The 26031-nt window shown below is 38.7% G+C and overlaps 1 protein-coding gene across 6 annotated transcripts in view; it reads left to right on the forward strand.

Moving 5' to 3' along the window:
* ANKRD12 (ankyrin repeat domain 12) overlaps positions 1-26031 on the forward strand; it is a 49425-nt gene that overhangs the window by 6362 nt on the left and 17032 nt on the right. For 2 of the 6 annotated variants that reach the window (XM_083746719.1, XM_083746722.1), the window contains exons 2-6: positions 9982-10076; positions 13471-13607; positions 18177-18324; positions 22092-22160; positions 25273-25419. In XM_083746719.1, the coding sequence (XP_083602845.1) occupies positions 13521-13607; positions 18177-18324; positions 22092-22160; positions 25273-25419 (451 nt within the window). In that variant the 5' untranslated portion in view covers positions 9982-10076; positions 13471-13520. Of the gene's footprint in view, positions 1-9981; positions 10893-11689; positions 12600-13470; positions 13608-18176; positions 18325-22091; positions 22161-25272; positions 25420-26031 lie in introns of all 6 variants that reach the window. The other 4 variants (XM_083746720.1, XM_083746723.1, XM_083746721.1 and 1 more) reach the window with 4 other exon arrangements.

The following is a 26031-nucleotide window of genomic DNA, read 5'->3' on the forward strand; positions in this document are numbered from 1 at the left end:
AGCATCCACAGACTGCATTCCCGCTCCTTCAGGAGGAGCAGAACTTCATCTAGCAAAGGCAATTTACCAAATTCTTAGACACAGGAACAACTCATCCATGGTGCCTTCATCTTACTAGGATTCAAGTTCAGCTCATTTTTCTTCATCCCACTACTGTGTCCAGGCACTGGACCACATGGCCTCTCCTGATTCAAATTGTATGGAGAAAGAGAGGCAAGTGTTATCGGTGTACTAATGATACCATGCCCCCCAAATCCTAATGACTTTCATCAGGGTGACCTGATGGTAATCTGTCAGGTTGAAGGTTGCATTCACATATAAGTAAAGAAGCATATCTTTTTCTAAGTCAAAAATTATGTCAACTTGCCAGGGTCTGACAAGTTGACATAGGCACTAGAATTCAGCTTCTGGAGGTAGAGAATTATCCACAAGTAGCATACAGAATGACAGTCACTGTGTCAGTACAGTAGAAGTCCCATTTCTTTGTTCATAATATACTGTACTTCAGCTCTACGTGTATAATGAGCAAAGGCAGTTATTAAATAAGCAAAATACCATTTCATCCTCTAAAATGAGAAAAATATTTAAAATTATATGTACTTTCTATTTTAGTTTAAATTAACATGTTGCTAAGACTTAAAAACAGAGACAACGAATGGAAAATATTTCAATTAAAAAAACCCAATAGTAAATAAAGAGCAGCATAAAGAGCAGCAATTAAAACTGTTCCAGCACAGGTTAAAATGTAAAGGCACTACAGTGTGAATGCTTTTACAGTCTGGATAATGGTGACAGATGCAGATTATGAAGGTAGTATAAAAATTTGGTACTCTGTTCCAGAGTAAGCTTTATAATGCTGTAAAGATTGCCCTAACTTCGGTGGGGTGAGGAAAGAAGTAGCACAAAACAATTTAATGCACTGGAATGAAAAACATACTGAGAATCAGGTGTATGAAGTATTTGGCCTGATTTTGGGATTGTAAGCTTTTGCAAGTGTTTAATAAACAGCGACCAAAATCAGGTAATTTTGCACTAAACTGTTTTCCCTTGTTTAGTATTCAGAGAGACAACACTTATGTTACCACCCATATTTGCTGCATGAACAATCTGTTGTAAAACATTCTGGCATTTTTCAGTGTGGCAGTATTGATATGCATCTGCCAAAAATATTATTAAAAATAACTAAAATCCTAAATTAATAGTATATAGAAACAAGTGTTATAATAAAATCAAGGTTTTTTATTTCCAAATAATTTAAAATCATGTTTTAAAAACATTTTATAATCTAAAATGCATGAACAAATTTTAAAGCATTTGTTTTAAACCCAAGAAGCATAAGCACAACTATATAATTTTGCAACCATGTTTAGGGTAAAATAAAAATGTCAATCAAATAATGGTTAATAATAATATAATTTATTATTTATACCCCACCCATCTGGCTGGGTTTCCTCATCAGTGTTTCATACTAATGTGAACTATCAGGCTATTAGCTGACCAGTTAGCTGCTGTATGTTGTACAGTTCAATCTTTAAGCATGTTAACTTTTTAAAAAGGAGCACTTTGTTCAATAGGGACTACTCCCAAGGACGTATGTGTAAGATTACAACTCAAAATTCATGTTACTGTTTTCTGACTCAGTTGACCATAAGGACATCAACTATCTCAGGCCATAAAGTTGGAAGGGGAGGATTTGTTGATACAATATAGCTGCTGGATGCTCCCTGACTGGTGTTGATCTATGACAGGGCCTTTCAGTTAGTGGGCTCCCATTTACAGACTGTTCTTCCTGATTAGGTGTATCTTTCCCCTTATTATTAATGTTTAGGTGGAATTTGAGGCCATTACTCAGGCATTTGGTGGCTGACAGATTGTTTCTGGCAACTTTGAAATTATTATGAGGGTATTAGAGTTGTTTTTAACATTTTTGTATTGTTTTATTGGTTGTTTCCCATGCCTCCTTTTTCTCCAATGTGAAACATGACAGGTAAAGCAAGTAATGTTTGCTCTTATGCATAGGAAATGTACTGTAACAGGAGAGCTTGGGAGGAATGATTAGGGGAAGGAGCAAAGAAGCACTACTTCATCGAGCTCTGTCCACTGGTGTGGACAGCAAGCAGCAGAATAGTAATGAATATAATGACTTAAAAATGAGGGTGTGCAAGTACTTATGTGCCAATCACACACAGAGAAGAATGCAGCTTGGAAATGCTATTGTTGCTCAAATGCAGTCTGTGGTATGATTGATAACTACTTTGTTTGATTACACTATTTGTGGCCTTTAATGGACAACCAGAAGCTTGCCATGCTTGCCCATTAGTCCATGTTAGTTAATGCAGTGTGCTACGAGTGAAAAATGTTCAGAAAATAGAACTGGTACAGGGTATGGAGACTGAATTATTAATCAGGACTTGTCATGTGGAACGTCATAACAATATTGATAAACCTTCACTTTCAAATTTGTTTCATGTTTCTGGATGCAATTCATTATGTTATTTTTGACCCATAAAGCCCTTACCAACATATGCAAAGGTATCTGAAGGAATAAAAGTTGCTCTCTGTTGTATAAATCTGCTCATGCATGGATATGATCATCTGATGTCCTGCTCTGGAGGTCCTTTGAAGTTAGGCTGCTTCTCTGTTCATCAGTTGCTGGCAATCCCAGGGACAGTGGAGTATGGTGAAATTTTTCATAGGGGAACAGTTGGGGCCAGAGGTGCCAGTTTGCGAGTTTGATGAAGTGCACATGACATCAAGACATCCAAACATTTCACATGTGAGCATTGCACTTCTCTCTCTAAGCTGGGCAGAAGTCTCTTGCACTTTGGGATGGAGGCCAGGCCTCCCGACAGGATGCTGGAGCCCTCCTGCCTCCTTCCCAAAGCCCAAAATTGTGGGCGGGCTCTTGGACCCATTGGAGCATCGTTCCTCCTCCCCTAAGCCAGGCATAAGCTTCCTGGGCTTTGGGAAGGAGGCGCCAGGAGAACATTTAGGGGATTAGCCTAGACCCCCTAGTCCACTGACTGCACACCACTACCCAGAAGGGGAGGGTTCTCTTGTGCTTGGTACCTGCTTTCGGGTTTCCCACAGGCATCTGATTGACCACTGTGAGAACATGATGCCGGACTAGAGATGGACCCATGGACCTGACCCTCTTATGTTTGTTATGGAGCCCTGATTAGACATAGATTCTGGACACCAGTTGAAAATGTTTCTATTACTAAACTTTTAGCAGTATTTAATTTCAGTCTTCTGGTTTTATTGCTGTTGCTGTTGGTTTTCGATTTAATTTTAGATGTAATTTTTAAAATCTGTTAATTGTTTTATTCTGTTTGCAATGTTTAATTTTGTTTGTAAGTTGCCTTAGAAACTAAGTGGAGAAAGGTGACAGATAAAATTCTTAACTTTTCACATTGTACTCTTTAGTATATTAAAATTTAAAAATATAACTAGTATTAAGAGATGGAGCTACAAACTGCTGCATCCTAACTTATTTAAATTAGAGCTTTCACCTTGTTTAAGAAATCTTAGCTAATCATCAGATGTGTTAATCAATTAATACACATAAACTTACATGCAAAAGTTCATTTTCAAGGGAATAGTATAATTTGTTTCTTTTAGATAGCGTGCCTATATATTGCTAAATGCACCAGTTTATAAGAAAAGCTTTTTGAGAGTAAAGGGACTATATCTCTGCTAAAATGGTGGCTGCCATCTGCAGTTTTTATACATATTTAACATAGATCAAAATGTGTTGAATAGTTAATCAGGCATATCATTTAGTTTATTAGAAAGATCTTTAACTGATTAAAAGTTTCACTGTACATTTGGAAAACTTTCTATCAGGTGGTGTTTAAAATACTGGGACTCCACTTCATGGATGTAGCTATGGTGTATAACTTGTAGGACTGACAGGGTAGGGTACAGATCTCAACTATACATGACAAATGTATCAAATTGATGAGGAACTCTGGTCTCCCATAAATTCCTGAAAGTGGTTCTACTACAGGAGTTTTGGGGGTATGCAGTGGGATTCCTCTTTAAGCCTTCCCCCTGCAGCCTCCATTCTGCTCCTGAGTGTTCCCCACTCCAGTATAAAAGATTGTTGGGGAAAGAGGGGAGAGGAAGTCCCATTTTCACAAGTGGAAGCCAGTTGTGCAAATTGAACACACAATTAAATATTACCCTTGAAGTGGATATGTAATACAAACTAACTCTTCCAAAGGGATTTTCAATAGTGCTTAATATCTTGCCATTTATGTGGTTTTAAAGAAGAAAATTGAACTGAGTGATCTTACATCCATTATAAATTTGCTATCAGTTTGCTACAGCATGGTTCTCTCTCATGTTCCCCTGCTTCGAGGTTGTGATAAGGACTAGATCAAACACATTGAGTTCATGTGCAAGGTACCTTCAGTGCTGGAAAAAACCATGATTCCCCACCTAGGAAACTTAAATATGTGTATAATATAATAGGTACTTTGAAAGGCAATTCTTTCCCAATTTCTGTAAACCAGACTAGATGCCATGGGTATTTATTACCAGTTTCTGGTAACCAGAGAATAGTGCTTGGTTTCTGCTTGCAGACTTCCTAGAGATGTCTGGTTAGGCACTGTAAGAACAGGATGTTAGACTAGAAGGGCCATTGGCCTGATCCAGCAGGCTCTTCTTATGTTCTTAATGTGCCTCTTTAGATATTCCTCTTTTTAAGGAATGCATTCATTGTTCAATCATTCTCTTCCCCCTACCCTGGCCTGATAAAATGATCTTGTACTAAGATAATATTTGTGCCTATATCTGTATGAAAGCCCTTGTTGCTAAATGATGCAAAATTTTGTATCATCATGTAGTCATCATGGGTTGTCTAGTTCTGAGCCCCAGAGCAGTGTCTGGGAAGGAGTGGCCTGCAAGGGTTCAGAAGTTGGTCGTCCCTGTCTTAAACAGGGCAGCAGGAAGAGTATATTGAAGCACCCGTGCTGTTGTTTTTACCCAAGCACCAGAAGAGCATTGGAGCACTAAGCCCAAAGTGGCAAGAATGATTGCAATAGCATAGGCAAGGTGCTATAGACAGAAACCTCACACTTTTAGGCAAATTAGTGTGTTTCGCTCTTTTTCTTCTGGTTCTTAGAACCATACTGCCACAGACGGTGAATTCTTACCATATGTGCTAAATGATTATGAACATGGTTTTTGGAAAAGTCTGTAAATCAAAAGTTGGAGAATGGGTAGCAGACTTACAGCAATCATACTGCTTTGTGTGTAATCACAATTTTAACAATAGCACCCTTCATTTTTGTCATAATTTCCATATGAGAAATCCTAAAAAATACTTTATTATTATTTCATTTTAATACTGCTTTATATTTTTAATTAAAAAATATCGCAGCGGTTTACAACCTATATTAAAACGTCAAATAAAACAATCCAGAATAGAACATTACTGAAGAAAGTCAAGTATGCATTCAAAGCAACATAATTAACAATTGCATGCTAGCAAATTTAGATCACCTACTTTAAATTAATTTGGAGCTCTTCTGCAGCAAACTCCCTCAAAAAATTGGACTTTTTTATATAAGGAAAATGATGGGATTCAATCGCTGGAATAGCCAGGCCACCCTGGTAATTGTGAATTTTTGTCAAAAGGTGACCAGGTGTGCAGCGTTGACTACATTAAAAAACAAACCACTTATCTATAGACAGGCTAAAACATGTCTTTAATCCTTACTAAGTATAATAAGAACTAAGGAATTCCCAGTTACTGCCTGAACTCTTGATCTCTTCAAAATGTGGGTGTATGCTGTTCAACATTGTCTTGCTCATCAAACATGAATTGTTGTTGTTTAGTTGTGTCCGACTCTTCAGGACCCCATGGACCAGAGCACGCCATTTTATTGGTGTCTAATTCAAACATGAATTAGACACCAATAAAATGATCTATGAATGCTTTAATATACTTGTTCTTAGCATCCCAATCAGTATCTCTTACCAGCACATATTAACAGCAATTATAGCAATTTCAGAAGCCTACATTTCAGGCTTTATTTTGTTTCACTTTTCTTGTCCTGCACCATCTGATCTGATGTGCTCATCTGAAAATTAATCATTAGAATAACCATCCAATTCTTCCTCAGCTATATGTTCACCATTCTCTGGACTTAATACCCAGTTTCAACACTGTTGGAGTTTGAACATGTTTGTGTATGTCAGCCTATTTGCCAAGCAAGCATGTCTGGGCAGTTCAGATGACTTGGTGCAATTGTACACTTGTAGGTAAAGCATGGCTTTGGGTGTTGGCAGACCATTCAGTATATGGTATATGGGTGTATGATTTCAGGTGGCCCAAAGCTTATTTTGGGGTGCACACTCCCAGTTCCTTGTTCATTTCCATGTACATTGAATATTACTAGCCAAGTGTGGCACCCAAATGAAGCATTGGACCAGTGTTTCATACAGGATGCTCTTCCTTGAGGTAAGGGTGTATGTTTTAAGGTTGCTGGAAGCTTAGTTTGGGTACATAAACACACAATTTCTTTTTCATATGTGCGTACATTGGGTATAACCACTAAGGGGTCCCTGGGTTAGATTTATATAAGTCGTCGTTAAACACAAAACTACATGATTGCTGCAGCACTACCACCTAGATTCCATCTCTTGGGTGCCATAGCTGTTCGGGGGGACTGGCCAGATTTTTTGTCCCAGGTGAAGCCTCCAGAGGGGCGCCATTGAGGCTCCCAGGCTGTGTGTATGTGTACGCAAATGCGTGTGCGGGGGGGGGGGGCAAACTGGGTAAAATAAAGCCTAGTTTCCCCGCTGCATCATGTATGGTAAGAATTTCAGTCCTGGTTCATGGACTATATAGAAAACTTGGCAAATAACTGCAACTGCAGTTTAATCACTGTCTCTCCTTCCTCCTGTAGATGGCAGCAAGGAATCAGTTTCTTTTGATAGCAGTAACTAAACCTTTCCAATTGTGACCCTTCAGAATGTCAGTTTCTTTCCTCTAGTATCTCCCTCCCCCAGGTCCCTGGGTCTGGTTGGCCCAGCTGTCCAATCATGTAGTGACCGTTCATCTTCCTCTGTTTTGGTGGAGCCATTTTTGATGTGCTGGGTTCCCCTATGTGGCGCTTGCATTCAGCTGTAATTCTTCTGCAATTGTAAGCAGCATAATGGGCCATTAATTAAATGAGAAATAGTATCCAAAGGTGCTTCAAATCTTCACAGTCTTCTCCAGATGAGGCAGAGCCATGGGTCATACCCACTGGGGCAAATTAAGAATCTCAGGACCCAAGAAGCTAAAATTTGTTTGGAAATACTTATTTTAAATGCATCAGCAGACCACCAGTGAATACATTTTAGCTCATGAAAGTTATTAGCATGGAAAGTCTAGGGCTTGCTGGACCAAGGTAGCTGCTTAATTTGAGAGTTCCTTATTCTAGTAGCTCAAATTACCCAATATGAAGCATAAAAAGTGATAAAACACAGCTAAAAATAGAAGGAAGCTTTGAAAGATGTCTCAAAGTTCTGACTGCTAAAGAAAAATATGGTTAAAATGCTTCAAAGCGATACCTCTCGGTGAGGCTTCAGGATGCTCAGCAAATCTGCATGTAAGTGAAACTGACATGGCAGAAGGAAGGAAAGTGACAGCTCATGAAGGCGATAGATTTGCAGCCGAGCTACAGCAAATATTAGATAAGCATACACGGTGTATGAAGAGTGCATTGATAGAGGGTCGGAAAGCAGTGATGCAACCCTGGGGAGAAAAGGTAGAATTTATTTTATCACAAGTGGAGTCAGTGACAGGAAAGAGACAAAGCACTGAATTTGAGCTTTAAGAAGAAAGAAAATAAAAGACATGAAAAAAGCAGAAAGAGACTGAGTAGGCCTTACTCCCAGGCAAGGGTGTGTGGGGCTATAGTGTTTTATCTAGGCAGCCAGGGCTTCTCCACATGACAATATCTTTTTGCCCCAGGTCAGTGAGGACCAATTGCTTTTTAAAATTCTCCCATATATACAGAACACCCTGTGTGCCTCTTGCACTGTATCTGTAGTTCCCCCTTGTGTCCAATAATTTGGGTCAAATAAGTATTGTTTACTTTTTAAAATACATGGAAGAAGGTTCTCCTTTGCAAGGTTCTCAGTGCTGCTTTCTTCTTGCCATTGACCAGCAACTGATGACTCCAGTCTGTGGTAGTCCAGTCTGTGGACTACCACTTTGAGTAGCAATGTTGTGCGTCCTGTCCTGGCTCTTTGTTGTGAAGTATGAGTTATGTTCGATTACAGAAAATTCAGCATGTATGGACAGGTGTTGGAAAAGGTGTATTATGGCAATTGTCATTGCACTTAAGCAAATCATACCTGAGTGTTTGATGTGCTAGAATGATGTGGTTATTAATTGCTACATCGCATTAGAATGCTATGTGAACTATAGGTATATGCTAGAATGTTAAATGTAAGATAATACAAGTGCTTTTAGAAAAATTGAACCTGAGAAAGTGTTCTAGTTCTCTAGCATGCCTACTTTAAAAAATTGTAGTTTTATCCCAAGCCAAATCTCCCTGTCTCAATAGAGTTCTGACTAGAACCACATCACAGACATAAAGTTTTCAGTTACTGCAAAATTGTAATTGGGTTCACAGAATCATTGCAATTATCTAATCCTGCCTGCTCTCCAGCCTTCACTGTAGGCAGCTTGAAATTATTATTGACTCTCTTCTGCTGAAGCTGCAGTGGTGTGCATCTGTAGAGAGTGAATATTAGAACTCAGGGTTATATCCAGTGATGTTGCTTTGTCCACACAAGGACTTTCATATGTGCAGTGGACATTCCCCTCCCTCTCCCCACCCGCTAAATCTGTTTGGGGATTTTGCCAATCCAGTCCTTTCTAAATATTTAGAATACAACCTCCATAAACCCCATCTAATATAGCCAAAAGTCAGAGATGGTAGGAATTGTCCAAATACCAAGCTGGAGTTGACTGGATTAGTAGATGATACCTGTGGTGACTTGCTAGTCCCTGAGCTCAGTATCAAGCCATAAAATAAGACAATGCACGTTGTGCTATATGATGACCACTGAACATGTTATTTGCATAATTATTTCCCTAAACAAGCTGCTTTTCATAAAGCAATCATAAGTTCATTTTCAGTACATGTTTCCTTTAAAGTTAAAATTGAATTATAAAGCACATTATTTTAAGCTTTTTCCTGTTTGTGTCTTGCTGCAGATAAAATAATGGGTTTGTTCTTTCATTGCCATGTGTTGAGTATGTTGGCATCCTGTACATTAATAATTTGGGCTCATTTTCTATGTACCGTTGATGAGGCGGGTGGGTGCAAGAATGCAGTGAGAATGTTGGTATTGCTGTTATTTCTTGTTTGTACTGCTGTTACTTTGCTTTTTTCTCTTCTGTTGTGAGTTCATAGGATTCCAGCCAAGTTATGCTGATGTAATCCTACTGTAACTGGTATCAAGGACCGTAGCATAATGGAACCAGGCTGCATGATATGCATACTCAGAGATTCTGCATGGTTTATTGGCTGGTTCACAAATGCATATTCCTCATCTAATTACTGCAGCAAGCAGTGGTGACTATATGTATGAATGAGCCATCACAAATCAAAGAGTATGAATAGAAGTTTCATATTATCTCACATCATTGCTCCACAGTTTTTTTCAATGCTGTATTTTATACATTCATATGCAAGTCATCAGGCATTGAATATGTAACATATGAAAAATGTTAATTGAAAAAGAACATGGCACTAACATTATCATTGCTGCTTTCTGAGTAGAACCACACTGAGAGTGTGTGTTAAGCAATATTTTATTTTCAATTACACAGTAATATAGCTAGAAGTATTTAGGAAATAAAGTTAAGATTTATTAAAGCATTTGTTTACCATAGTTGTATTTTGAGAAAATGGTTGGCTACAATTCTTAATTATCTTATTTACTTTAGTAATTGTAATAATTTCTATTTAGATCTGCTTTGGATATTTCATACTAGCTACAATAAGCTGACCTCAAGTTTGAATAGTACTGGCAGTCTGGAACTAACAACTGTGATTCCACTTTAGGTAATCTCCTTTTGTTTGTTACCTCACTTGTCACAGCTTGGTTTTTTTTGTTGAAAATGGAAATCCATGACTTCTTATTGTGAACCTTTTACTTTCTGAAATTAAGGAATGTTTGTGCAGATTGAAGCAACATTTCAGGATTTGGAGGTACAATCCATCAGATCAGATACAATATTTCATTTCTAATCCCACAATTAAGTAAAAGCCTCTTAGAATTTGGTGCCATTTAAAAAACTAGTGGTAAAAGCTAAGGATGTCTACAGAAGCTTAGTCTGCAAAATTTACATTTTAATTGAAAGTTCTACAGGTGCTAATTTGGGGCTCAAAAATTGTGGGAGCAAACCTTAAAAGGAGAAATGGAAGGTCACTGCTGGAATGCAACTTGACAGGGAACCCTTTTAGATCAATTTCAGTGTATATGACAGAATACTCTATAAAACTGTTGCTTGGATGTATGGTCCTAAACTTTGGTTAAACTGATGTATATAATGCACAGTCTGTTACTGGAGGTTTGTAAACAAAGGGAAACCCCCAAAGTGGATTTCATTACCGTTTCATCCCCTCTTCATATTGTTGTATTTTTCTAACAAAACATTTAGTTTTTCACAATTATGTAATATTTTGTCAACAATAATAGTAATGACAAGAGTAAATATGCTATAGAAGATAGGGTTTGGGGAAGATGAGTTTACAACCATGAGGACAAAACAACTTTTCTTGGCCTATATACAGAATTGTTAACCATGCACTGTGTAGTGGCTGTAGCAAGCCCAACATTATCAATTTGCTTCATCCAGTAGATTGCAGAAATGCTAGGCTTAAAGGTAAAGGTAAAGGTACCCCTGCCCATACGGGCCAGTCTTGCCAGACTCTGGGGTTGGTGCGCCCATCTCACTCAAGAGGCCGGGGGCCAGCGCTGTCCGGAGACACTTCCGGGTCACGTGGCCAGCGTGACATCGCTGCTCTGGCCAGAGCCAGAGCCGCACACGGAAACGCCGTTTACCTTCCCGCTAGTAAGCGGTCCCTATTTATCTACTTGCACCCAGGGGTGCTTTCGAACTGCTAGGTTGGCAGGCGCTGGGACCGAACGACGGGCGCGCACCCCGCCGCAGGGATTCGAACCGCCGACCTTTCGATCGGCAAGCCCTAGGCGCTGAGGCTTTTACCCACAGCGCCACCTGCGTCCCAAGCATAGGAGGTGTTCAGGTATTGTGCAGATGAGCAATGATGGCTCGGGTTGCCCAATAAATGAAATCAAGTGTCTGATAAGAACCAGTATTGTCCATTAGATGGCTTTTTAAACTTGGACCTGGCTGTACGCATTTAGATCTCTGCAAGATGTGCTTATGTAGTGAAGAAGAAGAAGAGTTTGGATTTGATATCCCGCCTTTCACTCCCTTTAAGGAGTCTCAAAGCGGCTAACAATCTCCTTTCCCTTCCTCCCCCACAACAAACACTCTGTGAGGTGAGTGGGGCTGAGAGACTTCAAAGAAGTGTGACTGGCCCAAGGTCACTCACCAGCTGCATATGGAGGAGCGGGGAATCGAACCCAGTTCCCCAGATTACGAGACTACCGCTCTTAACCACTACACCACACTGGCTCTCAATGCTAGGCTTACTGCATACATACTGCATACAACCTTTCTATGTGGTTGTAGTTATCTATGCATTTGGTTCTCCAGAAGCTGTAGCAATCTGGGGATAATGGCTAAGATCCTAACTTCCCTCCTTTGAACTGGGCAGAGTTCGTGGAGCAGGCCTTTCCTGCCTCCTCCTTTGTTCTGCAGCTCCCTGAAAATCTACTTCTGGGTTTTCTGGGACCATACAGAATGGATTGGGATATGGTGTGGAGGCTGTAGAATGGAGAGGTGGTCGAAATGCCCCCTCCCAATTTGAATGGAGGAGCCACTTTAAATTCAAGCCAATGTGAATAGAAATACTTAACTTGATGAAAGTATATATGAGTTTTCTAAATTTGTTGTCAGTCACTGATTTTCTTCCTATCAGTGAATATTTCTTCATGACAGTATCTAATCAAATGAACTGGAACATCACAATTCTAAGTGTGCTATGGTATCCTTCTGGAGTGGCTGTCTGAGTTAGGGTTGGGTGGCACCGCTTTGCGGTGGTTCCGGTTCTGCTTGGATGGATGTTTCCAAAGGCTGATGCTTCCAGAGTTCTTCAGCCCTGTGGAGCCCTCAGTGTGGGTTTCCTCAGGCTTTGATTTTATCCCCTATGCTGTTTAACATCTACATGAAATTGCTGACTGGGGTAATCTGGAGTTTTGGAGTACGTTGTCAGCAATATGCTGATGACACACAGCTCTACTTCTCCTTTACATCTGCAGGTGTGGCAGTGGATGTGCTGGACCCTTGTCTTGCCTCGGTAATGGACTGGATGAGAGCCAACAAACTGAAGCTCAATCCAGATAAGACTGAGGCACTGTTAGTGGGCGGTTCTCTAGACCAGATGGATGGGAGGTTGCCTGCTCTTGATGGGGTTACACTCCCTCTGAAGGAGCAGGTACGTAGCTTGGGGGTACTTCTGGATCTTTTGCTGTCGCTTGAGGCTCAGGTGTCCTCAGTGGCATGGAGTGCCTTCCATCAGCTTTGGCTGGTGGCCCAGCTGCACCTTTATCTGGATAGGGATAGCCTAACTACTTTTGTCTATGCTCTGGTAACCTCTAGGTTAGATTACTGCAACAAATTATACATAGGACTGCCCCTGAAGACAGTTCAGAAACATCAGCTGGTGCAGAATTCGGCAGCCAAGTTGCTCACCAGCGCAAGATGATTTGAAAATATTACATTGATTCTGTCCTGGCTGCCAATTAGTTTCCAGGCCCAATTCAAAGTACTGGTTTTGATCTGCAAAGCCTTGACAGCACAATGCCTCAAGGACTGCCTCTCCCCATATAAACCAACCCAGACTCTGTGATTATCATGTGAGGCCTTTCTTTGTGTGCCTCCTCCACAAGAGGTCTGGAGGGTGGCAATATAAGAATGGGCCTTTTTTGCATTGTCTCCCCGTTTGTGAAATGCTCTCCACAGGGAGGTTTGCCCGGCACCTTCATTATACACCTTTAGGTGCCAGGTCAACCAGGCCTTTGGCTGAGTATCATCATATATTCTTTTTAATGTGTTTGTGGGAGGGGGTGGTTGCTGGTTTGTTTGTTTTGTTCTTGTTTTTATCTTGTATTTTTATGCTGTAAATCGCCCTGAGATCTGTAGATGAACGGCGGTATACAAATTTAATAAATAAATATATTTGTGAAACCCTGAAACTGATGACTCTAGATACACTGAAATGTTACCCAATACTTGTAGATTACTTCAAGTATGCTGATATTTATTTTTTCTTTCTTTCCCCATCTTTCTTGTCTTTTCCCTGGCAGATGCATAATGAGCACTCTGATGCAAGATAAAGTCAGTGAACAACTATAAAATGCCCAGATTTGGGTCAGCAAAGGCAGTTCAGATTCAAAATTCTGACAGCGATAGCACCATGGTGGAGAAACCAACTGGAAGAAAGGTATAAAAAGAAACTTGATTAAGAAGATTACATTGCAGCTAGGCAAATCCATGAAAGCAAAGAACATGTATGAGTCAGAAGAGATAGCATTATGTGCAACTAAACAAAGTTGTAGGAGGTACTTGCTAAAATAACTCTCCCTGTGGTGTAATGAGCTAAAACCCACCATAATCTCCTCTTTCACTGTGTGCCCTGAAACTTTTTCATGCATTCTTTCATAGCTGATTACATTACTTACATTTAAGGTGTTTTAAAGTTGATAAAACACAAACTTGAAGTATCCCTCTGATTTTTAAAGAAACATTCACAACATTCATTTTAAAGTATTTGTGAGGTGTTATGTTGTGAACTTTTGATATTTTCTTTTGAGTAGAATTCAGTATGTATCATATTAAGATTACTATGAAAAGACTGTTGCCTACCTAATAGTATTCCAAAATTAATTCCTTCTTTCAATAGGGCTTAAAGTAGGCCTGTTAGCTGATCTGATCATTTTATCTGACTTAATCCAACCTTTTCCAACCTGGTGACATCCAGGTATTGGAGAACTCCAGCTGAGCTCCATTTCATCTAGCATGGTGAATGGTCAGGTATGATGAGAGTTGTAGTCAGTCACCATCTGGAGGGCACCAAGTTTGGAAAGCCTGGTTTAATCATTGCATTTAATCAATAAATTTTATTTTAAGTTTAAATAAATATGTATATTACCAAAATACCAATATGAGAAGTGTTAAAAAAGCTGAAGGAAGTGCGGTAACTTAGAATTTTAGAATCTATGGCTCAGCTAATTATAGTTGTCATTAAGGTTGCTTCCACACTGGTGGGAAGAGGGAATTGCTGGTGTTTTCTCTCTCAATTTTTTAGAGTCCATACAACTTCATTACCAAATTAATGCATTCTATGTTGTCATCCCATGTTATTTCAAACCTGATTTCTGGTAAACATTTGATAATAATTGGACATTGTGAACATGTCCCATTTAGGTTTTTAGGACTATTGTACAATTACTTGAAAGCTTCCCGTTCACAAATTTAGCCTATTTTGTTGCTTCCGTCTTAGATTAGCAGTGGGGATGGGGGTGGGGAACAGATTATTGTCTCGCATCTGTTCCCTGTTCTCTCTCCAGGGAGAATGAAATTAATTGCTTCCTTCAATTATTTGTTCCTCCTCTTATTGCAAAGCACATTCACAATAAAAAATAATGGGAATTCAAGCACAGCCCACCCATAGTGCAGAGCTTTGTCTTGCCAGGAGTCAATTTATTGGTCCTTAATTGGCACAGCACTGAGTCCGGGCTCTGGTCCTGGGCTTGCAAGGCCTCTCCCAATTCAAATGTTACAGAAAAACAGAGATGGGTATAATCAGTGTCCTGATGGCACCTCATCCAAGTACCCCTAATGACTGCTCCAAACAGATTCATATAGATGTTAAGTAATGGTACCCTGCAGCACCAGGCAGCACAAAATGCTGCTCTCTGAAACCAACCAAAAACAGTGCCCCCAGTTTTCATCCCACAGAGCTAGTTCAGGAGGATACAATGATCAAGGCCATATACTTAGGGATTTTTCATACTGTATCCTTAAAAATCAAAAAGATGGCAGCACCCATTATTGAAAAATGTTTCTCTAGCAAGGGGAAAAAATGTGTTTATACTTTCTAGTAACAACTGCTGAGAAAAATATTTATGCTTTAACACACCAAAGCTGTTGGAAACATGTCAGGAGTGCTGTGAATCTGTGTAGCTGTCTTTTTGTGTCTTTGACTTGTGTTTGAGTAAGCTGGTTTTGATCCCTTTTTTGAGAAAACAGTGATGCCACCTTGTACATTCCACTCCTTTGATAGATATTCTTGAGAATAGGATGGAAATGACCTTGAGAGGTCATCAAATCAACTTGTAAAAATATAGGGCAGCACTATATCAACTGCATATTTGAGTTCTTTTAGCAGTGCCAACCCAGAATGATGGCAATATTAGATACATCAAGCTTCCTAGGGGAATTTTTTATTTGACACAGGCAACTTGTTGCCTTGCTAAGCCAAAATGTGGGCAGTAACTAGCCAGGATGGTATAATGGCCCTTTAATTTCCAGTTCACAATCCTAACAGCTAGGGCACAAAATGGTTCCTCCATCATCCATGTACTTTTAAAGTTAGTTTTATATATCCAGAGCTACTACAGTCCATATATCCTTGGGGCTCTGGTCTTTGATTGTAGCATCCTTTACAGCTATAATCTTAGCTGTCTTGTGGAATGAGATCAACAGCAGTCACATAGCATTGCCTAATGATGTTGCAACTCCTGCTGTGACCTCCAGGCCTATGTCTCCAATGAGCTGCAGAGAAATATTGATAATTAACAGTTTAAGTATCAGCTTTGTAATTTGCCTTTAACTGAATGAAATGGATAGTTTCATAATTGGTGGTATTCAAGATATTTAAAAGAAAATAAGTTATGAATTATTACAGTGGATTGTTGTATTGCTCTGAAAATATGGTGGAAATTTAAGATAGCAAGATTGTGGCAAGTAAAATATATTCCATGTATTGCTGCCTGGCTATTAGTGACGATTCATAAAAAAGCAGTTTGTGTAACAGACATAATCATAGCTACATTGAGCGTAACTTAGTGTAATCTGCTTGCCTACATTTGTTCAGTATTATTAGATGAGCAAACAACTTTAGTTTGAAAAATATAACTTAAATTCTGAATGAACAAGTCATGGGAAATGATTGGTTTGTTTGCTCTTTTGAAAATCCATTAAAAATATTAACTGCTCTGTTTAAGATGCTAAGTCGGATTGAAATTTAGAATTGTACTTACTACATATATTTTATGTGAGCATTTTAAAGGATTTTGATTTCATTAATTAATATTGTCTGCTTCATAGCAGTAATTTTCATGACATAATAGAAGCTAAGTTTTTTAAAAAAAACTTACAGTAAATGCTGTTTCACATCTGCTCTGTTTTCTACCTACTAGTTCCTCAATATTCAGCATAGTAAACATTTTAATAGATGGGGGCTGGCCAACTTTTTTCAACATGGAGAAATTGGATTATCCCCTAGAGCTGGACTCCATGGATGGGGAAGAAATTGGATGTCATTCACATTTTAATGCTAATCTACCTAATTTGCATTTCTGGAAACAATCTGTGAACCAAAACAATAGCTATGCTTTGATATTCACATAGTTCCAAATTTTATGATACAGTTCTTCAACCAAAAAAAAGGAGTACAGAAATTGCAGAAATTGCTTGTTTATATTATGAGAACTGCATACTAAAATGTTGGATTTTCACTTAAAAAAAAATCAAACTGATGTAGAAATGTGGCAAACGGAACATAATAATGGAAAATATGGGAAACCAATGGCAACAGATTTGACTATCCCTAGTAGATCCAGTCCATCCATAATGGATGTGCATCCCCAGGGTAATGAAGATTATATTCTATTACTAAAGGGAACACCTGCCAAATTGGAAGCACTTCTGTGTCTGACAGGTGCTGCACATGAAGTGACATGTGAAGCCTGCCAGGTGGGCAGCAACACCTGGCATGCTGTTAAACAGAACTTAACTCTAGCAAAAAGTGAGGCTTGGGTGCCCCAGAGTTCTGTGATAATGCAGAGACTTCTCAAGCTGTCTCACTTTTCACAGGAACTCCCTCAGTTGGAAGTGATGCCACTAGCACTGTTAAGCACCATGCCAGGTGCCAACTTTTTAGGTCAGTTATTTCCACCCTAAAACAGAGTGCAGTGGGAAATACAGAAAAAGAGGCAGGGGTGGAGTCAGAAAAGCTAGTGGCAGCCAGATTACGTAACTTAAACCATCCCTGAAATAGATTATTGTGTCAAGTATGTTTGTCTACTGTTTGCCCAATCCACCCTTTATTGAGAAAAGGACTGAGTCTGAGAAAAGAATAAGAGCTAAGCATTTATCCAACCTGCTGTTGTATTTTTTTCAGTGTATATTTAGAAAACTAATGTTGTCTACTTAGGTAGATACACTTGTAATTTATATTGTTAAGAAAGCAAACTTTATACAGTCAACTGGCTACAATTATAGTTGTAGGAACTGAATCACAAACGTCTATCAAATTGTTCTTCTGAGTTCAGTGAAATATTTTTACACATGTGTTGACTGCATTAGCTGTTTTGTTCCTAGTGTTTTTCTGTGACATAACAAGGCATTTAGCTTTCAGCTTCACTAGTCCTTATTCTGTCTCAATTTTTCACAATAACAGTTTTACTCTCCTTTTTAAACTTTGTTTTTTGTTTATACTTTTTATTTATTTTTAACATACTTTATTTTCTTTATTACTTATGACAGAAAGCATAAGATGATGCAAGATTCTTTAGCATTCCATTACTATTCTGTTCTGTATTTGCTGTAGTAAATCTGTTGTAAAGTCTAATAATCCTAGATTGTTGTAATCTGAAGAACAGATTAGAGGTGTAATTCTTCTATTGGTTATCTGGTTTTTCATAGAATGTGTTTATTTTTATTTATTTTTAAATGAGCTGTTAATAGTTTTATGTAAACATTGTACTTGTAACTCTGTTTACATCAGAGCAAGGACAAGATTGCCTCCTACACCAAAACTGCCAAAGTGGATAGGAGTGATGTGGGAAAGGAGATGAAAGAAAAGTCTTCCATGAAACGTAAACTTCAGTTTAATGTTAGTCCATCCAGAAATGAAGATCGAAATTCAGACACAGGTAGTGCCAGTTTTATTTTTTCCTCTTGAAAAAAATTGCTATAATAAACCTTCACAAAAGATTAAAAAGTAATAGTAAAGTGCTTGCTTATATCCCACTTGTCAATCATTAATCTAGCTGCACAGTTTTTCTTACCTTTTTTCCTAGTGACCTATTAAATGAGCAGTCTGCCCGTTAATATATGTTGATGTGTAGCACCCTGCTTGTGGTTAACGCTTAGCTGGAATGAAATATTCAACGCAGCAATAGAGAAATTAAAATAGTAATTTATTTGTCAGACAAATAAATGAGAGGCACAGTGGTATATGGTTACCAAGCTCTGGCCTGGCCTCCTGCCATTCTGGCCAGCACTTATATTTCCTTAATCCAGCCCCCTTGCTCCTCCTGTGGCTGCCTCTGTCCAATCAGCCTGGTTGAAATTCCTATTGGCTGTTTGCTAGAACCAATCACAAAAGATACACCCATTTCCTTCTGTCCTTTTATGGAACACAAAGAGCTATATATTCTTATATCTATAAATGACAAATAAGTAGTAATATATCTTACATGTGTCTCAACAAGGAATCTTAATTACCAGCTCACCTCTTGCCCTCCTTGCCCTATTGCCTTCCAAAACAGATGGTTAATCTTAACTTTTTATCTTCAAGGATCTTGAGTTCACATCATCATTGAAAGATCTCCTTCATTTGGAGGTGTCTAAACAAAAGGCCTGACAACCATATATCAGGAGTGCTCGATGGCGTCTCCTGTCTGGCAGGAGGCTGGGCTCATTTGCCCCTCTGGTCTCCTATTGCAATATGACTCTATGAAATAAGAATTTAACATTTCTTTCTTTCTAGATCCTTTGCATAATTACATTTAAGCCAATATATTTAATACATAAATAACCTTTTAAAAGGAAAAGAAATCTTAAAAGGATCTCAGTTTAAGAGAGAAACAGCTTTAGAAAAGACTTCCCAAAAATGCTCTCTTTCTGCCAGCCAGACCAGTTGCTTTTCAATTTGCTCTTGACCTTTCAACCTTAGGAAAATATGGCTCAAGTTTTAATGGGAGGCACATGGTGTTATTTTACTATTTACCCACTCCTAATTATGTTTTCTCAGCCTTTTTTATTTTCTGTAATATGTAGGGTCAGTGTCCTCGCTCTCAGCCTGTAATTCCCTTTTTACGACTTTGAGAATTGTTTTCTGCTATAAATCAGGGGGCCCCCTTGTCTAGGAGGAAAAACATCTTGCCAAGGTTTTTTAGTCTTCTGCCTGGCATGAAACATTTGAAAATCTTTAAGCTCATTTTAAAATACAAGCCCTGATCGAAATATATAAGCTCTGATAAAAATGCAGGCTTATGATTAGATGCCTCAGATGTTCCTGGAAAAAACAGGCCTGGCCTGATTATTCAAATCTTACTGCTTTCAGCTTCCCTTACCATAATGTGTTCTACTTGGGATGGTGCATAAGACAGTTTAGAAGCTTCAGTTCATTCAGAATAGATAAGAACATAAAATGAGTCCTGCTGAATCAGACGAAAGACCCATCTAGTCCAGCATTTTGTTCTCACAGTGGCCAATCAGATGTCTGTGAAAATCGCTCAAGCAGGGCCAGAGTGCAACAGCACTCTTCCCTATTTGTGCTTCCCAGAAACATACTCAAAGGCATACTGTGGAAATAGAATGTAGCTATCATGGCACATAGCCATTGATAGCTTCTTTCTTCTATTAATTTAATAACAGTAATCCTTTTTTTAAGTCATCCAACATTGGTGGCCATCACTGCATCTTATGGCAATGAATTCCATAATTTAATCATACATTGTGTGAAGAAGAGTGTTTTTTGTGTGTGTTGTGAATCTTTTGACATTCAGCCACACTGGATGGCCCCAGATTCTAGTATTATGAGAGAGGGTGGAAAACGGTTTCCTATCAACTTTCTCCACACCATACATAATATTATTCATCTCTATTATGCCCCCCTTACTCCCCTTTTGGCTTGCCCTTTTGTAAACCTTTTGCACCTCTACAATATCCATTTTGATGTGAGGTGACCAGAACTGTCTCCTTAACCATCTTAACCAAACCTGAATCTAAACTAAAACTTCACAAAGAAAGTGATATCAGCGTGCTCTTGGAATGAGATCTGCAAAATGTTTGGGACTTCCCCGTTTTAGTTATAGCAATGTCTTTCACTAATGATTTTAGACATTAATACAGATAACTTAATGCTCTGTTAGCTGATATAAACTTTATCATAGAATGGTAGAGTTGGATGAGACCCCAAGGGTCATCTAGTCCAACCCCCTACAATGCAGGAATCTCAGATACAGCATCCATGACAGATGGCCATCCAACCTCTGCTTAAAAACCTCCAATGGAGAGTCCCCCACATTTTGAGGGAGTCCGTTCCATTGTCGAATGGCTCTTACTGTCAGAAAGTTCTTCCTAATGTTTAAACCTGGTGTTTATTAGATTTGGTTCTTTTATACTTCCAAAAGTAGTAATTAAGTCTTAGGTTTGGCATGATTTGCTATTTGTTAAACACATGCTTTTGAAGTGCCTTATGAATTGTTGGAAGCTTTGGATTGTGTCCAGTGTAGGACCGCATGAATGCTGTGTCAATGCAAGGATTTCTGCATGTGCAACAGAACTCCCACCCTTCCCCTGTGTGCCCTCTAAACCTGTTCTAAGGGTTTTCTCAATATCTGGAGCAGATTTGGGAAGAGTGAGGGAGGAGAGAGGGGGAGGTCTCATTACAGAAATGGAAACCTTTGAACTGACAGGATAATGCCCTCTGTTTGCATTGCAATGCCAGCAGAGCTTTATACCACAACCAATTAAAGTTTTCTACCTCATAAGATATGCCCTGGAATATTTTGGAGAAGAGTTGCTCTTCCTCAGCATGCTGCTTTCAATCTAGATTGATTTCTTGATAAAAATTTTGGAAAACCCTCTCCTTGATTACCTTATCCACACCTTTTCCTCCCTAAACATGCCCCATATAAATGAAAAAAAGGAAGTGGTTATTGTGATATTTGTATGTGCCCAGCCACAATGTGCAGATGTAGAAACACTTCCAGTTGCCAGAACTGTCTACATTTGTTTTCATCTGTTTTATTATTTATACACTAGCGGCAGGGTAATGCAGAATCAATTCACAATGAGCTTTTATTTTCTGAATGAAACCAGTTTCTCAAGAAGCACTTTTCAGGGGCCAAAAATATGCAATAGATCTAGATTCTGTATGGACTACACAGAAAAAAACAAATACTCAGTCTCCATTGCTTTTAGAATAAAATGTTGTGCATACACAGCCTGAGGTCTACCTCCTCTGAGACCTAGGACGGGCAAACTTTAATAGTTCCATCCATCTCTGGATTATATTCCACAATAACAAAAAATATTCTGTTGAAACATGCTGTAAAGCATATGCTCTGGAATTCTTAAAATGTTGTGAATCTCAGACTCCTCTTACATAGTTGTTTCATTCTGATGTTTGTCCATCATGTACTGAAGAACTTCTATGGTGAAGTACAGTATGTTCTCTACAAGTGTTCTGCAATATTTCCCTGTAAAATCACAATTTGTTACTGCTTTAGACTGTTTAGCAATGGTGTGAATTCTTAATTTTCTAGGCATTTATTTAACAGCACTGTAAAGCTAGCATAAGGATTCTGTAGGAATAACAAAAAAGTGGCATGTCCATATATCTATATTGTATGCCACACTTCCTTGCTCTCCTCCACCCCTTTTCTCCCATGTCTTCTTCACTCTGTAGATTCAGATCCAGGACACACAAATGAAAACTGGGGGGAGAGATTAATATCTACTTACAGGACATATTCAGGTAAATGCATTATCAGGTATACTTAAAATAGCTGCACTTTTCCCTATTCACATATTTACAGCAGTTTTCATTAGTTGTTTTTTGTGCCTATAAATCTCCTTGCAAATACTTTATGTGTTAATATAGGCTTAGCTTGTGTTACTTTTCAGTGGAGAATCTAAAATGACCATCAAACTTAAGCATGTACAGGAATATTATTTCCTGTTAATAAAATCCCTTCACATCTGTGTTGGAAGATGGCAGCTACCATGTGGTAACCACAGTAACTTCTTTAGGAAGAAAATGTTTTATGCTGAATAATTATTATATTAAAAGACAAATGGAAAAAGTAATGCACAACAAGTGTGTGTGTGTGTGTGTGTGAGAGAGAGAGAGAGAGAGAGAGAATGTGAATGAATGATATCCAGCCAAGTCATATCCAGAGTAGACCCTTAAGTAAATTGATTTTATTATGCCTACTCTAAGTATGACTTAGTTGATTGTCACCCTAAGATAATTTTCAAAATATTTGCAATTATTGTATTAGATATATTTTTAGTTGTTATAACAGATGATATAGGTATTTAGAATCCATTGTAAACTGAGAGTTGAATCTGTGTGGCAAATGTTTTTCCTATAAAACAATCAACAAATCATGCCAAACAAGTATGAACACTTCCTTTTTCTAAAATTACAAAATCAGTGCATACAAGGCATTCAGTAATTTTAAACATGGTAAATCCATTTTTTTCTGCACAGTGAATCTCAAATTAATACACTTTACATATAAAAGTAGAGGCTTATAAGGGTATGGTGTGGATATTAATTTTGGTTTCTTAATAAAGAAGACAGTAGCTTGGGTGGTACTTGAATGGGGTTGCCCTGCTCACCTGACCTCCATCCAGCTGCTGCTATTGTTGCTGTATACTGGCCGCAGAAGATGCAAAGCAGAAGGAAGTTCAGGGTGCTGGCAGAGGCAATCCAACATTTCTGCAGGCATGTTTGCACCTCACCTTTGACTGGTCCCTTCACTCCATCCCAGTAAACAGCGATGCAGCTGGCGGAGGTCAGGTAAGCAACACAGCTCCAATGTGCCATCTGCTACTGAGTAAAAAAACAAAATGAGAGGTTGAGAAAATTAATGCTAAGATAGTTAACAGTTTTAATTAACTTGCAGTATAAACTCTTTAGAAAAAATACAATTACCTGTATAGTCTGAGACATATTCTAGCCCATTTCCTATTACATTATACAGGGTTTCAGCAATAGTTTTTATTACATGTGTAACCTATAACTGCAGCTGTTACTGTAGACACATCAATTTGGGGGGGAAAACACTGACCTCTGAGTGAAAATGTTTAGAAAGGAGAATGCTGTGGTCAGAGCCTAAATTTCTCAAATATATGGGCATTAAAATTTTTTAAACTTTTTTTAGTGTTTCTTTAAATATAATCAAATACTTTGTCTGAAATATGTAGACATTTTGAAATGGGAGAGTATGTTAATATGCAGCATTTATACTTCTGTCATTCTAACAAATCTTACCTCAGAAGTAAAAATAAAGTAGGGGTTCCATTTTTTGATCATTGAATTCTAAATTCTATTCATATATCAAGACACCCCCACAGTAAGAGTATAGGGATGTCTGCTAGTATGAGATTTTTTTATCTGAATATCCTATGACCCAATCCACGTGTCTTTGCTAGCTAGTACTCAGAAGAAACAAACCCATGATCCCTTTCATAAACCCCAATCGTTAATCCAGTAAGAAAACTTTGCTACAGATTATAGTTTGGAAGTGAAACAAACCATGGTCCCTGGTTCACATATGACACCAAGCCAAGGATTGTGGTTTGTTTTCCCTATGTGTTAGCAGAGAGAAGTTATGGTTTACTATGGTTGTGAATTGAGGTTACTGTAAGTATATGCTTATTCAGTATTAGGAACATAAAGGTGAGTTTTAGACTGCATGTGTTTTCTAAAGTATTCTGTTTGATTTTAGGTTTATATCACTTCCTTTAAGGAGCTTAGGGTTAAACTATATGTAACAATGGCTGACTCGACACAAGTAATGTAAAATACTTATAAAGTGCTATTTTATTGCATGGGGAATGGAGGAGATAGCCCTTTACTGCTGTCTTTTCTGAAAACAATTCTCCCCAGCTGTTTCTTTCCTGATTAAGGTACTTCTAGTTTTGGAGGCTTACCTGAAGAAAAAGCTAGGGGGGAACGATTTTAAGAAAGAAGCACATACTTGAAAGCAGTTCTGCAACTTCCATGCACCATGTGCACTTTAGATTGCCTTATCCCAACTATGGTTGCCTTAAGATAAGATTGCCTTACCTGTGGACAAACGCCGCCTGAAAGCAAGATGGGCGCGGCATCCCCATAGTCTCCTTTAAACTGGACTTTACCATTCAAGGGATCTCCCCCCTTTTATTTTACCTATGCCAACTTGTACGAGTTGAGAGTTGACTTAAGTCTGACATAGAGGTAATGCCAAAATCATATCTAGTTTGTTTGTTAGAGTGGCCTCACAACAGTTCTGTGAAGTATTGGCTCAGTTCTCATGGTAACACTAAGCCAAACACAGTGTGTAGATACTCATAGTAAAAGTCATGGCTCCCTCCTCTCCCAGTCCTACTGCTGACATGCTATCTGAAGCTAAACAAAGGCTTGGCTTAGTATCATGTCCAAACTTAGTGTTGTGGTTTATCCTACTCTAGACAAATCACAAATTGTAGCCAAGATTTGTTCAATGTGTGCTGTTAGCTGTGATATTTTTTTCCCTACCGTGATACACCTACATGATCACATTTAGCCAGTTTGGCTTAGCATTAACATGCATATTGGGTCATTGGCTTGTCCAGTGCCACACAGAGAACTTAATTGCTCAACCCAACTCCTCCACCTTAGCCACTACCTCACACTGACTCAACTTAGGTAACCTAAATATTTTCAAGAGAAGATTTGCTAATATATTCTTTCCATTTGCAGAGGAAAGCAATTTAGTAACTTCAGAGGGAGTGTGTAAAATGTGTAAAACTTCTCCAGTCTGTATATCTGTGCTTTCTCTTGAATGTGCTATAATTGGCAGTATTTTGTTCTTACTGAGATCTACTGATATTTCCAGAGAAAGAAGTCCCAGAGAAGAAGAAAATGAAAAAGGAAACTGGAAATAAGAAAGCAGCACCTGTTAGTATTCTGTTTGGTTACCCACTATCAGAACGCAAGCAGATGGCCCTTCTTATGCAGATGACTGCCAGAGACAACAGTCCAGGTACTACCAAGCAGTCACTTCCTCTGTGTGTATAGATACAGATGCAGGGGCCCTGTATCAGGACCATGGGGAAAGGGGGTCTAACATTTTCCTCCTCTGCCACAGGCTCTATGAAAACTCCACCCCCAAGTTGCCATAGGCCCCAGGGGGGAAACCAATAAGAGCTTTTCTCCCAGGACTTAATAGCAGCTTGGTGTGGGAGGAGGAATTTATTGGCTCAGTGGCATAGGGGAAAGTAGACATACATTACATAATTCCCTGGATACAGTATACATGTATAGCCCGATTGACATGGCTTCAGGTCCTGTTACGGCTGCAAGATAATAAGGAGATGGTGGGAACGACCCTTTTGTGATGCAAGTGTTGTATCAAAGATCGAAACCTCCAGGTTTCATGAAGCTATTGCAACATATCATGGCCTAGGGAACCACCTAGTCCAGAGTTTTTGTTAACTGGGAAATTAATCAGTTTGCTAGCTGTCTTTTGGAGCTGATGCTGGGATCCAGTTAGTCCTTTCTTCAATGGATTTTCCCTCACCATTTGAATAGATTATTAACAGATGACATGACACACACAGCTTGCCACCCACAAGAAAAAAAATGAGATTGTAAG

Source organism: Podarcis gaigeae (genome assembly GCF_964106915.1).
Source record: "Podarcis gaigeae genome assembly, chromosome: 7".
In the NCBI taxonomy this organism is placed as follows: domain Eukaryota; kingdom Metazoa; phylum Chordata; class Lepidosauria; order Squamata; family Lacertidae; genus Podarcis; species Podarcis gaigeae.